General features: G+C 51.3%; 1 protein-coding gene across 2 annotated transcripts in view; it reads left to right on the top strand.

Moving 5' to 3' along the window:
- Positions 1 to 13,810, top strand: part of ATAD2 (ATPase family AAA domain containing 2) — a 289,706-nt gene that overhangs the window by 6,690 nt on the left and 269,206 nt on the right. For both annotated transcript variants that reach the window (XM_075352894.1, XM_075352895.1), the window contains exon 2: positions 5,790 to 5,947. In XM_075352894.1, the coding sequence (XP_075209009.1) occupies positions 5,790 to 5,947 (158 nt within the window). The remainder of the gene's footprint in view (positions 1 to 5,789; positions 5,948 to 13,810) is intronic.

Here is a 13,810-nt window from a genome sequence, read left to right as displayed (position 1 = left end):
CAACATCGCTAGCAACGTCACAAAAGTTGTTCATTAGCAGCGATGTTGCTAGCGATGTTGCTTAGTTTGACGGGGCCTTAAGGCCTGGAGAAACTGGCCGGTGTAATGAGCTTTACTATCTTTTACTGCCAGTGTCTTGGTAGCAATTTCTTTGTTATCACAAACATGTCGAACATTAATGGCAAAATAGTTCACTCTGTGATGTGTGCAGTCATCCATTTTAAGAAACATGAAGCGTCTTTTGAGTCTAAGATCTTCCTTTTGTTTAAGGGCTTCTTCAATCACTAATTTTCTCTTTCCAGAGAAGTGCCAAGTTTGTAGGCCATTTCTCCATTAACCCCTTCACGACCGCGGGCAGTAAAATTACGTCCTATTTTAACGTGACTTAACGACCAGGGACGTAATTTTACTGCCTAAAGTTCATTTGATTGCCGTTGCCATAGCAACGGCTTTCAAATTATGTCCCCTGCTGTTTCTTACAGCAGGGGACCTTTGCTTGACCCCAGGGGGGTGGCATCGCCACCCCCCATAGGCGATCGATGTGATTGGCTGTTCAAATCTGAACCGCCAACCACATCGTTCGCACTAATTTCGGCAAAAATAATGCTTGAATTAGTGCGAGACTGTGAGATCCAGCTATGAGATGCCGTAGCAGCTACAGCAGATCATAGGTGGATCTCAAACATGTCGCCCCCAGCCCCTGCAGCACTGATTGGAGCGATCGTGCTATGACGTGCAATCGCTCCAATCAGTGTGCAGTGGGGCGGTCTGATCTGCGGGTGGCCGCCCTCCCCAGGCCTGTCCTGGTCTGGGGACCCTCCCCCAACATGTCTCCAGCGTGGAGTGGCTGGTACTTTTGGTACCACCCCACCGCTGCTGCCGCCGCAGACGCCGCCTCTGCTGTCACCGCGCCTGCTCCAATGGTAAGTATTACGCTCCAGCGACGGCCCCTGCGCGCTCCCGTGAAGGCCCCTACGCGCTCCCGTGAAGGCCCCTGCCCGTGCCCCCCCCCCCGATCTGCCCCCCTACTCCCCGATCTGCCCCCCGGCATCCCGATCTGCTCCCTACGCGATCTGCCTGCCTCCTCTGTCATCTCTATTCTGCTTCCAAGGTTCCTTCCTTCTGCCTTCGCTTCTCCGCCCCCTCTGCTCTCCCTCTAACCCCCCCCCCCTCCCCATCCCCCCCTGCCCCCCCCCCCCCCCCCCCGACGTCCTCTTACCTGCCTTCACGGGTCGTCCGAGGTCTTCACTGGCCCGATCACATCTGCCTCCATCGCTGGGTCCTTCTGCTGATCTGTCCAACGTCCTGCCTGCTGCTGGTGTAAAGCTGTCTATCTCACTGCCTTCTTGTTCCTCTGCAGCTCTTCTGGTCAGTGATCCTCTTGGTACTGTGAGTATAACTTTTTTTTTTCTTTTTTCTTGTATCCTGTCCATTTTTACACTTCATCCGTCCGTGCGTCCCGCCAAGCGCTGATCAGGGATGCAGATAACGGATCTGCATCCATGGTCAGTTTTTGGCGTGACTTTTTTCCGTATTCGCGACGCTTTTTGTATCGCGTCCGTCCTTGCGTCCCGCCGAGCGCTGATCAGGGATGCTGATAACGGATCGGCATCCCTGCTCAATTTTTGGCGTGACTTTTTTCCGTATTTGTGACGCTTTTTGTATGGCATCCGTCTGTGCGTCCCGCCGAGCGCTGATCAGGGATGCACATAACGGATCTGCATCCCTGCTCAATTTTTGGCGTGACCTTTTTTTTTTTTCCCGTATCCCCAACGCTTTTTGTATCTCATCCGACCGTGCGTCCTGCAGCGGCCGATCAGTGCACTGCGTCTGTGCGTTTGAAAAGTTAAATGGCGTTCCTTCTCTTCTGAGCCCCGCCGTGTGCCAAAACAATTACTTTCCACCACAAATGAGGTATCTACGTACTCAGGAAAAATTGCACAATATTTTTTATGGTACATTTTTTCCTGGTACAGTTGTAAAAAAAAAAAAAAACTACCTGGTTGATACAAAAATTTTGTGGTTAAAAAAAAATAATTTTCACGGTTCAACGTTATCAACTTCTGTGGAGCCCCTGAGGGTACAAGGGGCTCACCAAACATCTAGATAAATTCCTTGAGGGGTCTAGTTCCAAAATGGGGTAATTTGTGGGGGAGCTCCACTGTTTAGGCACCATAGGGGGTCTCCAAACGTGACATGGCGTCCGCTAATGATTCCAACCAATTTTGCTGTCAAATGGCGCTCCTTCTCTTCTGAGCCCCGCCATGCGCCCAAACAATTACTTTCCACCACATATGAGGTATCTGCGTACTCAGGAAAAAATGCACTATAAATTTTATGGTGAATTTTTTGCTGATACCCTTGTGGAAAAAAAGCTACCTAGTTGAAGCAACCGTTTTGTGTTAAAAAAAAAAAAAATTTTCTTTTCACGGCTCAACGTTATAAACTTCTGTGAAGCCCCCAGGTGTTCAAAGTGCTCACCAAACATCTAGAAAAAATATTTGAGGGCTCTAGTTTCCAAAATGGGATCACTTGTGGGGGAGCTCCATTGTTTAGGCACCCCAGGGGGTCTTCAAACCCGACATGGCGTCCGCTAATGAGTGCAGCTAATTTTGAACTCAAAAATTCAAATGGCGCTCCTTGCCTTCCGAGCACTGCCGTGTGTCCAAACATTTGATTTCCACCACATATGAGGTATCTGCGTACTCAGGAGAAAATGCACAATACATTTTATGGTGCATTTTTTCCTGATACCCTTGTGGAAAAAAAAGCTACCTGGTTGAAGCAACCGTTTTGTGGTATATTATTTGAGGGCTCTAGTTTCCAAAATGGGGTCACTTGTGGGGGAGCTCCATTGTATAGGCACCTCAGGGGGTCTTCAAACCCGACATGGCGTCCACTAATGAGTCAGCTAATTTTGCGTTCAAAAATTCAAATGGCGCGCCTTCCCTTCCGAGCTCCGCTGTGCGCCCAAACAATTGATTTTTACCACATATGGGGTATCAGCGTACTCAGGAGAAAATGCACAATAAATTGTAGGGTGCACTTTCTCTTCTCCCTTGTGAAAATGAAAATTTTATGGCTAAAGTAACATTTTTGTGTTAAAGTAAAATTTTCATTTTTTCCTTCCACATTGCTTTGGTTCCTGTGAAGCACCTAAAGGGTTAAACTTTTTGGATGTGGTTTTGAGCAGAGTGAGGGGTGCAGTTTTTAGAATGGGGTATTTTTGGGTATTTTCTGTCACCTCGGCCTCTCAGTCACTTCAAATGTGATGTGGTCCCTAAAAAAAATTATTTTCTAAATTTTGTTGGAAAAATGAGAAATCGCTGATGACCTTTGACCCCTTCTAACTTCCTAACGAAAAAAAAATTTGTTTCGAAAATTGCGCTGATGTAAAGTAGACAAGTGGGAAATATTATTTAGTAACTATTTTGTGTGACATATCTCTCAGATTTATGGGCATACATTTTCAAAGTTTGAAAATTGCGAAATTTTTGCAAAATTTCCTAATTTTTGCGTTTATTTGTGAAAATTTATCGGTTTAAATTTACCACTGACATGAAGTACAATATGTCACGAAAAAACAATCTCAGAATCGCCAGGATCCGTTGAAGCGTTCCAGAGTTATAACCTGTCAAAGTGACACTGGTCAGAATTGCAAAAAATGGCCCGGTCATTAGGGTGTTTTAGTGGCCGGGGGTGAAGGGGTTAAGAGCTGTAAAAGCTGGTCGTGCATATAATGATAATGGTACACCGTCCTTCACAACAAGCTGTATGAGTTGTCTTTTTAAACATATCTGCTGTCATTGTTACAGTAACTTTGTCACTTACAAAATATCTTGTTAATGATGTTTGAGATGCTCTTTCCTCCACCTTTGTCGGGCAGGAAGTGCTGGGCACTGGTTTCTTGGTGCTGCTGTTATTTTTCTCAGTCACTGCTTAGAAAACTTCTGGGTAGAAGCGTTGTAAATGTCTTTTTAGATTGGACGCTCTTGTAGGAGCATTTTTATCACTGCCTGAGCATGCACTGATTTTGGCATCACAGCATTTGTTTTCATCGGGGTCACTTGTCAAACATTGACACAAATATTTTTCATCTAGTGCAGTCTTTCCTTCCTTCTGAGTGTGGTTACTTTTTACCCTTCCCTGTAGAGGAGGAGCTTCACTGATGCTCAAGTGCAGCACAGACTCATCTCAGCTAAGACAAAGCCTAGATCCTCAGGCTACACACACAGTGTTTTTGCGGATCCGTTTTTTGCAGTGACTCTGGGCATCCCAGCAAAATCAATGGGTTTCAAGATATGACATTCAGACACATCGTTTTGTAAGGATCTGTGTTTGGGCTAAAAAAACTGATCCTCACAAAGAATGAGCAGTCAGTTTGTGGCATTGTTCTAATCTGCTTTTGTTATTGAAAACCTGATCTATGATCTCAAAAACCTTTCAGGTGATGCGTTTTTTTTAAAAAGCTGATCTGCTTTTGCAGCTGAAAAACGTATCCTCAAACGCAGCAAAAACGCTGTGTGAATGCAGCCTTAGATCAAGAATAGAACAGACATTTATAGGACATTTCATAACTTTCCCAAATTCCGATGAAAAAATATTCAGCACATTCTGCATTGAACTACTGTATCCAATTTATTATATATTTTAGGGATCTGAGTCGGTCCATTTCATACAGACCCCACCAAAATGAACTCCGACTCCACAGCCCTGAAAGGGTGTGTTCTCATGTTAATTTGCTTTAGTTAGTTATCCGCTATGAAAATAAGCAAGTTTGCAGTTTTATTTTTTCAATTTGTTTTAATTCTTCTGCTTTGAGAGCTTGTATCTTACATAGGGTTCAGCTGGTTTCCATTGAGCTGAACTTGTGCTGACCTTTTATAGTTTTTTTTAATACTATAGCTCATTACTCACCTCTTACTGTATTTTATTGCAATGTTGCGGCAACCCAAGAAAGTAATTCTGGTATTTTTGTATTTTTTTTTTCTCTTCTCTTCGTTACACTGTTTACCAATCTGATTAATCAAAATTATTTTTTGATCTGACTTTTTTTTTTTTTATACTGTCAATACCAAATGTTTTTAATGGGGCAAATGGGGGGGGGGTGACTTGAACTTTTTTTTTTTTTTCTACATTATTTAATAGTCCAGTTATGGGATTTGAAGCTGTAATCGTCTGATCGCTTGTACTATACAGGAGAAATCACCATCTCCTATGAATGTTGCTCACAGCTGACATTCACGGGAACTTCATCATTACATACAATGGTCATCAGCTGGCTGATCAACCCCCCCCCCCCCCCCACCCAGCTGTCATGACCACCCGTTGGCGCCCTGATATCCGGTCACAGGGCCGCCGGTAGGAGTGAGGCACCCCATCCTGTGTGTGTGTATGCAGATCTGATATGATGTGGCTGTTAGAGGCACCTGATGGATGATGTAAATCAGCCGTCATGTGCAGGTAGATGGCGTGGGAGCCCACAACAAAGGCAGAGATGCGGCCTGTGGCGTAATTTTACATCAGAAGTTGTGAGGGGGGTAATAACAGCAACTGTGTACATTATTCAGTTATGTCCACAAAAAGTGGCCAGACAGCTCTCCGCTCAAAGTGTTGCAAAAAATGACAACTGATGAAAAAAAAAAAAAATTGCCGCTCCAATCCAATTTTTTTTTTTTCCCCTTTTGGTAAAATGCTGCTAAAGCTACTTAAAAAAAGCCCCTCAAACGTCTGTTCTGACTATAAAGCAGTAAGATAACACTTCTCACCCTTCTCTATTCCTTTTTCAGGGTTCTTTCTCTAATAAAAAAGATGATGGGGGCGGCCATGCCCTGCGCTCACTGAGCAAGAAAAAACCTCAAAATGGACACAACCTTTCAGATTCAAGCTTCGACAAAACTAATGAATCACCGACCATGGGTAACACCGAAGAGAAAAGGTTTTCGAGGTACGTTATCGGAGCACATATGTATATAGTAGGATTTTTGTGTACTCACCGTAAAATCTCTTTCTCTTAGTCTTCATTGGGGGACACAGGACCATGGGTTATGCTGCTGTCACTAGGAGGCTGACACTAAGTAAACAGAAAAAGTTAGCTCCTCCCCAGCAGTATAACCCCTGAGCCGGAGGCGGGCTCAATCAGTTTAGTGCACAAGCAGTAGGAGGAGAATCAACCATTCTGGATAATACAGATAAAAACTATGAATAATAGTCGTGTGACCAGTGGCCTGGGGAAATAGCCACTGAGGTAACCGACAGGTAATATATATAACAAATAACACAAGCAGGGTGGGTGCTGTGTCCCCCAATGAAGACTAAGAGAAAGAGATTTTACGGTGAGTACACAAAAATCCTACTTTCTCTGTCGTTTTATTGGGGGACACAGGACCATGGGACGTCCAAAAGCAGTCCCTGGGTGGGAAGAGAAACCATCACCGGAGATAGGAAGGCACCCGCTTCCCCGTCGGGCTTGCGCCAGACTTACAAGCCCTTACGTTGTTACAGGTGTGTCACTGCCACCCGCAAACCCTACTCCAAAGCTGGCCGTTTCCGAAGCTTGGGCGTGAGCCTGGTAGGAACTAGTAAAGGTATGCCGACTAGATCGGGTGGCGGCCCAGGGAACCTGGACGGTCGACATCTGGAGTCCAATCGCTCAAAGGGGTACCCCTTGCTCGGTAGACCGCGGCGGAAGTCCGCCCTTCATGCGATAGACTTCACATATGGAGTAAGAGATCCATGTGAAAAATCTGGCCCCTGGCGCCGAAGGTGGACTGGTTGTCGGTGTAACCGAACAGGGTGTCCTGCAGACATGTAAGACTGAGGGCTCATACCAGTTCTGGAACGAACTAGGCCCCTTTCCGGCTGAGAGGAGACTAGAACCGAAAACCGAATACTAAACACCTCTTCTGGAAGGAAACAGCGAGCTGCCTTGGACAGAAACGAAGAGTTCTGGCCGGAGCCTCCCCTTGTCCTGCTGGAGGCGCTGGAAAAACAAAAAGGGGGGAAGAACGACAAGAGGGCTGTCCGCCCTGATGCTGTCTGTAACAACGAGATGGCCACGAGGAGCCCACCTAACAAAAACAGGTGGAGCCGGGAAAAAAGGGGGTATCTTGAACGAACCCCCCACTGGAAAAAAGAACCCACGTTCTTAGGGAACGATGAAACAGCCGAGCCAGATGGACGCTTCTCTGAGCGAAGGCTCTGATTGGAGGACGGAAGTGAAAAGACTCCGAAAAAAATCGAAGCGAAACGGGCCGACACCTGACCGATACAGGGACGCGCGGGAGGGCCGCATTCGGATCTGACTGGAAGAATGCCAGCAAAAGGAGGGAAGATGTGGTCCTCACCCACCGGGGGAGCTCTTTCCTAGTGGAAATAGATCCTGGAGGAAACTGGATTCCCGGCCCTCAACGTTGTCTGTAATCCTCTTGCCAACAGACCTGACCGAGGCAGTACCCGGGATCCACTGGTGAGGCCGTCGAACTTGGGACCTTTGAGTCCTGGTAGAGGAGAGGGGCCCCGACACGGAGAACTTGGCGGTCGGGAAGGAGCCCCGGGGCCTCCGTGAGGAGTTGAGTAGGCTATGCGAACTATGCTCGCCTGGGTCACTCCAGAGGCATCGTTGCCTTGGTCCATCCTGAGAACCCTCGAGATCATGGGAAGCTGCGGGAAGATGCAGGAGAACCTGAACAGGCTACTGACCGGTCGAGGGTGTCGTCACCTAGTCCAGAGCAGGTGGTACACTCGAAGCACTATTGACTTGAAAATTGGAACGGGAGAACAATAAGTCCACGACTGGAGGTCTTCCCTCGCCCGTGAACTGACTGGTGACTTCCCTGTTGAGGAGCCCTTTCCCCAAGGGAGGTCTTTCCTACCGAAAAAAATCGGCCGTCCAAAACGTCCATGCCGGGGATGGACTGCCGAGATTAGCGAGTTAATGGACCCGTCCCAGGGCAAAAACTTCTTGACCTCTTCCTTTGCCATGACACTCTCTGCGTCTACCTGGCGGATGATGCACGTCACCGCTGTGGCATGGTCCGACTGGAACCTGACTGGGCAAGGCCCGACCCAGAGAAGAATTGTAGCCGTGCTAACCGGATGACTCTGGCTTCCGGAATGTTGAAGGGAAAACAACGCTCTAGGGCTGTCCCTCGGGACCGTGCCGAGGAAAAAGTGGGGGTAGCATACCCTAGCACGGGAGACTGGTGACGGTTGATAATATCCTCCAGCGGAGGGAAGGGAAGGGAAGCTTCTCAAGGGACTATTTCGAAGACTGGTCCGCTATGAGAAGATTGGCGGATCAACCGTGAAGACGGAACCCTCTTTGTCTCCGATCTTCAGTGTGGTCCACTGGAGAGAAAAGGATGAAATCTGGTACGTGCACCGTCACCATCGCCTGCACAGACTGCCGAGGGCTCGCATAGCCAAAACGGGAGCGGGTGGCAAGGGTACGCGGGACTCTGTGCCAGGAAGGAAACTATTCCTGTGTGAGGAGTAGCTACCCCTGACCGGGCTCGAAAAAAACCGTGCCTAAGGGATGATGGACCGAGCCGGGGTCTGGGAGGACTCGTTCCGGTATCTCAGCTACCCTAGGAGCGGAAGGTTAATGACGGTCTAAACCTCAAGCAAGGAATCTTGAAGGGAGAACCCTGGGCCTCCCGGCCGTACTTGGGCGTAGAGAACCTGGCAGCCCTGTAGAGTAGGGTGCGCAGGGACAGAGATCCCTGCCAGCGCTCTTACAAAAAACTGGAACGGTCCACTGCCACGCAAGGCGGAGGGGCTGTTGGAGGGAAGGAGGCTTCCTGACTAGAGCGGCGTGAACGGGCTGGGACCTAGTGTGAGGGAACGATCCTGATGCCTCTGGGTCGATGCAGGGAAAGGGATGAACCCTTCCCTTACGTAGTCTAGGGGAGAGAAGTACTCTACCCTGACGTAGCCAAGGGGGGCCACCGAACTCGCCTATCTTCAGAGGGGCGTTCCCTAAAGTCGGAAGGGAAGTCAGTGACCTCCTAGATGCCGAATCTGCGTTCCTGATCCCTAGTCAGAGGTCTCGACGGGTGGACACACTGATGGTAGAGGCTCAGGCCGAGCGGCAGGCAGGCCCCAGGTATGTGAAGAGAGGGTACTCACTGAAGATAACCAGTCCTGGGACGGCATAGGTGGAACTTGGTTCGCTGCGTATGGAGTTCGCTGATTCTCTGAGGGACGCCACGTTCGGGACGAGAAACCCGGAGGAACACAGGCGGGTCGACTACGGGGTGGGGTGCCCCTTTCCATTTGGAGCCCCTTTTCTAGAAGGGGTAATGACAATAAAAGGACTTACCACTGGTAAAAATCGAGGCCTGGGATTATCCGTGAAAACGCAGTCACACGGCGAACTGTATTCCAATGAAACCGCAGGGGCCTGCCCTCTTCGTCTCTGCAAGGTGACTGCCCCCTCTCTCCAGAGCCCTTCGGGGGAATGATAATGACAAAAACACACGACTTACCGCTGGTAACCGCCGTGTCTGGTAGATGTCTGTGATCAAAGACTCCAGTGTAGCATGGCCATACTCTCCGAAAACTCCTTTGGAGAAGGGAATAATGACAATGACATGGCTTACCGCTGGTAAACGTCGTGGCCGGTGGTTGTCTGTGAACACGCGGTAACTCGGCGAACTCCGGATGTCCCCCGAGCCCATCAAGGGTCTGCTCCAAACGCCCTAAAGGAGACCTGGGTGCACGGAGAGAAGAGGGGCTGACCGTAGCCTTACGGCTTGACTCACCGATTCTAGCATGCTATTCGTCCTGCGCCAAAACGTCCAGGCCCTGCTCGGAGTCCAGCGTAGATGGAAAGCCTGGGCCAACACCCGAGGGGTCGTAAGACTACCGTAGGAAGGGCAGTCTGGACCTGGGGAATAAGGTGGAAACACTGGGGGGCCACGAAAGACGAGACCTGGCGGGTCCGCTTCTAGCCTAGGAAAAAGGTCCCTGGTACGGGACCCGTCTCCCCGAGGGAATGGCGCCGTTCTGTGTATGGTATGACCAAGCGTCGGCGGGGGACGCAGCGCATGTGCACGAACCCGAGGGACGTCAGCGAGGGAATATATGGCCTGAAACAGGGCGCTAACCAGCCGGCAGGGGCGAGATACAGGGGCGAGCGATGCCAGGGACTGCGGTAGCTGTCGACACCAATCTGCCATTATGTGCGGAAAATTACCGTTAAGGGAAACGCAAACTTGAGGTACCGGTCCCAAATAACTAAAAAACTCAGCTCTGAGAGCTCTATAGACTAACCCTATTGGGATGTGTCTTGATGCAAAGCCCGAAAAAGGCACCTGAAGGGTTAAAAAATCTAATGTACAAAAACGCAAACCCTGAGTAAAAGAAAAACCCCACTGTATCTAATAATCCTTGAAAACTTGGGTCTATTTTCCCCTGATATACTGGCTGCTGCAGCGTCAGCAAACCGCATACCAGGAGTTTGACATAATCCCCTCCTTTTTTTTTTTTTTTTCAAATGAACGCTGAGGAGGCTGGAGGCGGGCCCAGGAGAGCGGGAAAAAACATCCACCGCCCCCACTGTGATGCCTGGGGGTGAGCGGAGGGCGGAGACGGAGCGGCCGGCGGCCAATAACGATGCGGCGGGGGGCGGGCCTGTGACGCCGGAGACAGGGCCGAAGCCGGGGCCTAAATTTTGAGGCAGCCGGCGCATATGAATCTAGAGACTGCGGTTCTACTTGCGGGAGCGGCGGCGCGGCAGGAGTCCAGCGCCGGATGGAGACGCGGCTGGGGCGCCCGGTGAGTAGGCCCGGACTGGGGCCTAAATTTGAAACAGCCGGCGCAGGGAAAGGTAGAGACCGACGGTCCTACCTGTGGGAGCGGCAGCGCGCAGCAATGTCCGGGCACCTGCCGAGCCCTGCCAGTGAGGACTCCAGCGCCGGATGGGGGCGAGGCCGGGGTGCTCGGTGAGTAGGCCCGGACCGGGGCCTATACCTTGTAGCCGCCCGGGAGAAGGTAGGGGGAGTGTCCTACCTGGTCGGCGGCGCCGCATCTGGCAGTGTGCAGGCGTGGAGCTCTGCACCTGTGTCTGTGTGCTCCGCACACCGGAGGGCTGGCTGCGGGCCGCAGAAGGAGGCAGGCAGGCAGGCAGGGAGATGGACGCCGGTGAGGGTAGGGAGCCCCTCTGTAGTGAGGCAGCGCTGCGGGCCCGATCATCATCCAGACGCGCTGCGAGGTCCAGTCCCTGCTGTATGCCCCTTGCACCCTTTGGGGTGATACCGCAGGGTGAATAGGGGGTGCCCCGTAAGGATTTGCTCCGCGTGCCAACCCGGGAGTGGTACCGAGGAATTGGACGGGGGAGAGGGCCCGACAAGTCAAGCTTCTGCGACCCAGGGGAGTGGTACCCACACGGGCTGCGAGAGCTGAGGTAGAGAAAACGATACCTGCAGAAAAAGAGAAATCCAACAGATGAGAGCGACGAGCGTCGCCGAGAGAAAAATGAAAAAATATACGCACAAAATCAAGTGGCTGAAGAGGGCCCAGTCGGCCCACATCAGCCTCCTACGACACTAAGCAAAAAACTGATTGAACCCGCCTCCGGCTCAGGGGTTATACTGCTGGGGAGGAGCTAACTTTCTTTGTCGCTCCATTGGGAGACCCAGACAATTGGGTGTATAGCTATTGCCTCTGGAGGCCACACAAAGTATTACACTTAAAAGTGTAAGGCCCCTCCCCTTCTGGCTATACACCCCCAGTGGGATCACTGGCTCACCAGTTTTGTGCTTTGTGCGAAGGAGGCAACACATCCACGCATAGCTCCACTTTTTAGTCAGCAGCAGCTGCTGACTATGTCGGATGGAAGAAAAGAGGACACATATAGTGTCCCCAGCATGCTCCCTTCTCACCCCACTGTATGTCGGAGGTGTTTGTAAGGTTGAGGTACCCATTGCGGGTACGGCGGCAGGAGCCCACATGCTGATTCCTTCCCCATCCCTTTTTACAGGGCTCTGGGTGAAGTGGGATTTACCGGTCTCCAGGCACTGAGACCGTGCTCCATCTACAGCCCCTGGAGAAGATGCTGGATGGAGCGGAGTACATCAGGGACATGGCCCTGCTTCCTCAAGGTACTCTGTGTCCCCGTGCATTTGGCGCTCACACCGCAGCATGCTGGGTGTTGTAGTGCGCCGGGGGACATCAGCGCTGCGGCGCCTGTGCCATGGCCTCATTCAGCTTTGCTGAAGCAGGCTCACTTATGGGAATTGGTCGCGCCGGCCGCTGGGACTGCGGCGCGGCTGGCACTTGTAGTGCGCCGGGGACTTCAGCGCGGCCTGCGCTTTTACGGCGGCCGCGCTGATAACTAGAGTCCCCGGCTTTTGCGGCCTGCTTCCGTTCGTTCCCGCCCCCAGACCTGCCAGTCAGGAGAGGGGCGGGACGCTGGCCACTTCCAGGAATCGGTCGCGCCGGCCGCTGGCAGCGGCGCGGCTGGCACTTGTGGTGCGCCGGGGACTTCAGCGCGGCCCGCGCTTTTACGGCGGCCGCGCTGATAACTAGAGTCCCCGGCTTTTGCGGCCTGCTTCCGTTCGTTCCCGCCCCCAGACCTGCCAGTCAGGAGAGGGGCGGGACGCTGGCCACTTCTATGAATCGGTCGCGCCGGCCGCTGGAACTGCGGCGCGGCTGGCACTTGTGGTGCGCCGGGGACTTCAGCGCGGCCCGCGCTTTTACGGCGGCCGCGCTGTTAACTCGAGTCCCCGGCTTCTGGGCCTAGCTCCCTTCGTTACCGCCCACAGCCCTGACAGTCAGGGTAGGGGCGTGACGCTGCATAGAGCAGAGCTGAGAGCTGGAGTATGTTTTGCATACTCCACCCCTCTCACTGTGTGCACTGTGAGTCCGGATTCCCGCACTTTCTCAGGCACGCCCACGGCTTCCTTCTCTACAAGGACACCGGCAGCCATTAGTGTCAGTTTCTGTACGATACAGAGACAAGTGTGGAAGACCCTGGCATTCTGATAGTCACACAATCGCTGTAACAGGCGTTAAGCAGCACCTGTGGTGCTAACCCCACTAGTGCAGAAGTGCACTTATAGATATGCTTGTACTATATACATTGCACTGTTTGGTCGCACGTTGTATATACCCTCCTGGATTATGCGGAGGAGTTATCAGCATATTCTCTGTGTAAAACAAAGGTGCAGAACCACATGTTTTTCTATACAGCTGGTACAGCATGTACGGCTATACGGCCGGCAGGTACATAGACTCCCAGTATGCACTAATGGCCATGGGATGAGGACGGTGTCTGCAGTATTTACTGACAGTTTTTCTGAGACTATGGCTATGATACTAGAAGCCTAGCAGTCCGGACATGTCTCTCACAATATGGGCACTGTTGAATCATTGATCCATGGCCCCCCTCAGTGTGAATAACTAACAGCTCCGGGAATGTCACACGCATCCCAGAGTCACGGCTCTGCACGGACGTCAGTCCCAGACAGCCTAAGTGGGCTCGCTATGAGCGGCCTCGGTTTCATCAGGGTCCTAACAGAAGGACTCGCTGTGTAATGAGGCGGAAGTAGCGGCTCAGGATTCTGATCCTGAGACCGCTCTCAATCTGGATACACCTGATTGTGACGCCATAGTAAATAATCTTATAGCGTCCATCTATAGAATGTGGGTTATTTCTCACAGCTCCTCCAGTGGAGGAGTCAGCTTCACGTATTTTTCTGGACCACTCTGCCTTCAGAGAGGCAGTCCAGGAACACCACGCTTATCCAGATATGCGCTTCTCCAAACGGCTTAGGATACACGTTATCCCTGTCCCCTGACTTGGTCA

This window comes from Anomaloglossus baeobatrachus, chromosome 6 (genome assembly GCF_048569485.1).
Source record: "Anomaloglossus baeobatrachus isolate aAnoBae1 chromosome 6, aAnoBae1.hap1, whole genome shotgun sequence".
Classification (NCBI taxonomy): Eukaryota; Metazoa; Chordata; class Amphibia; order Anura; family Aromobatidae; genus Anomaloglossus; species Anomaloglossus baeobatrachus.
This window is presented reverse-complemented; position numbering and strand designations above follow the sequence as displayed.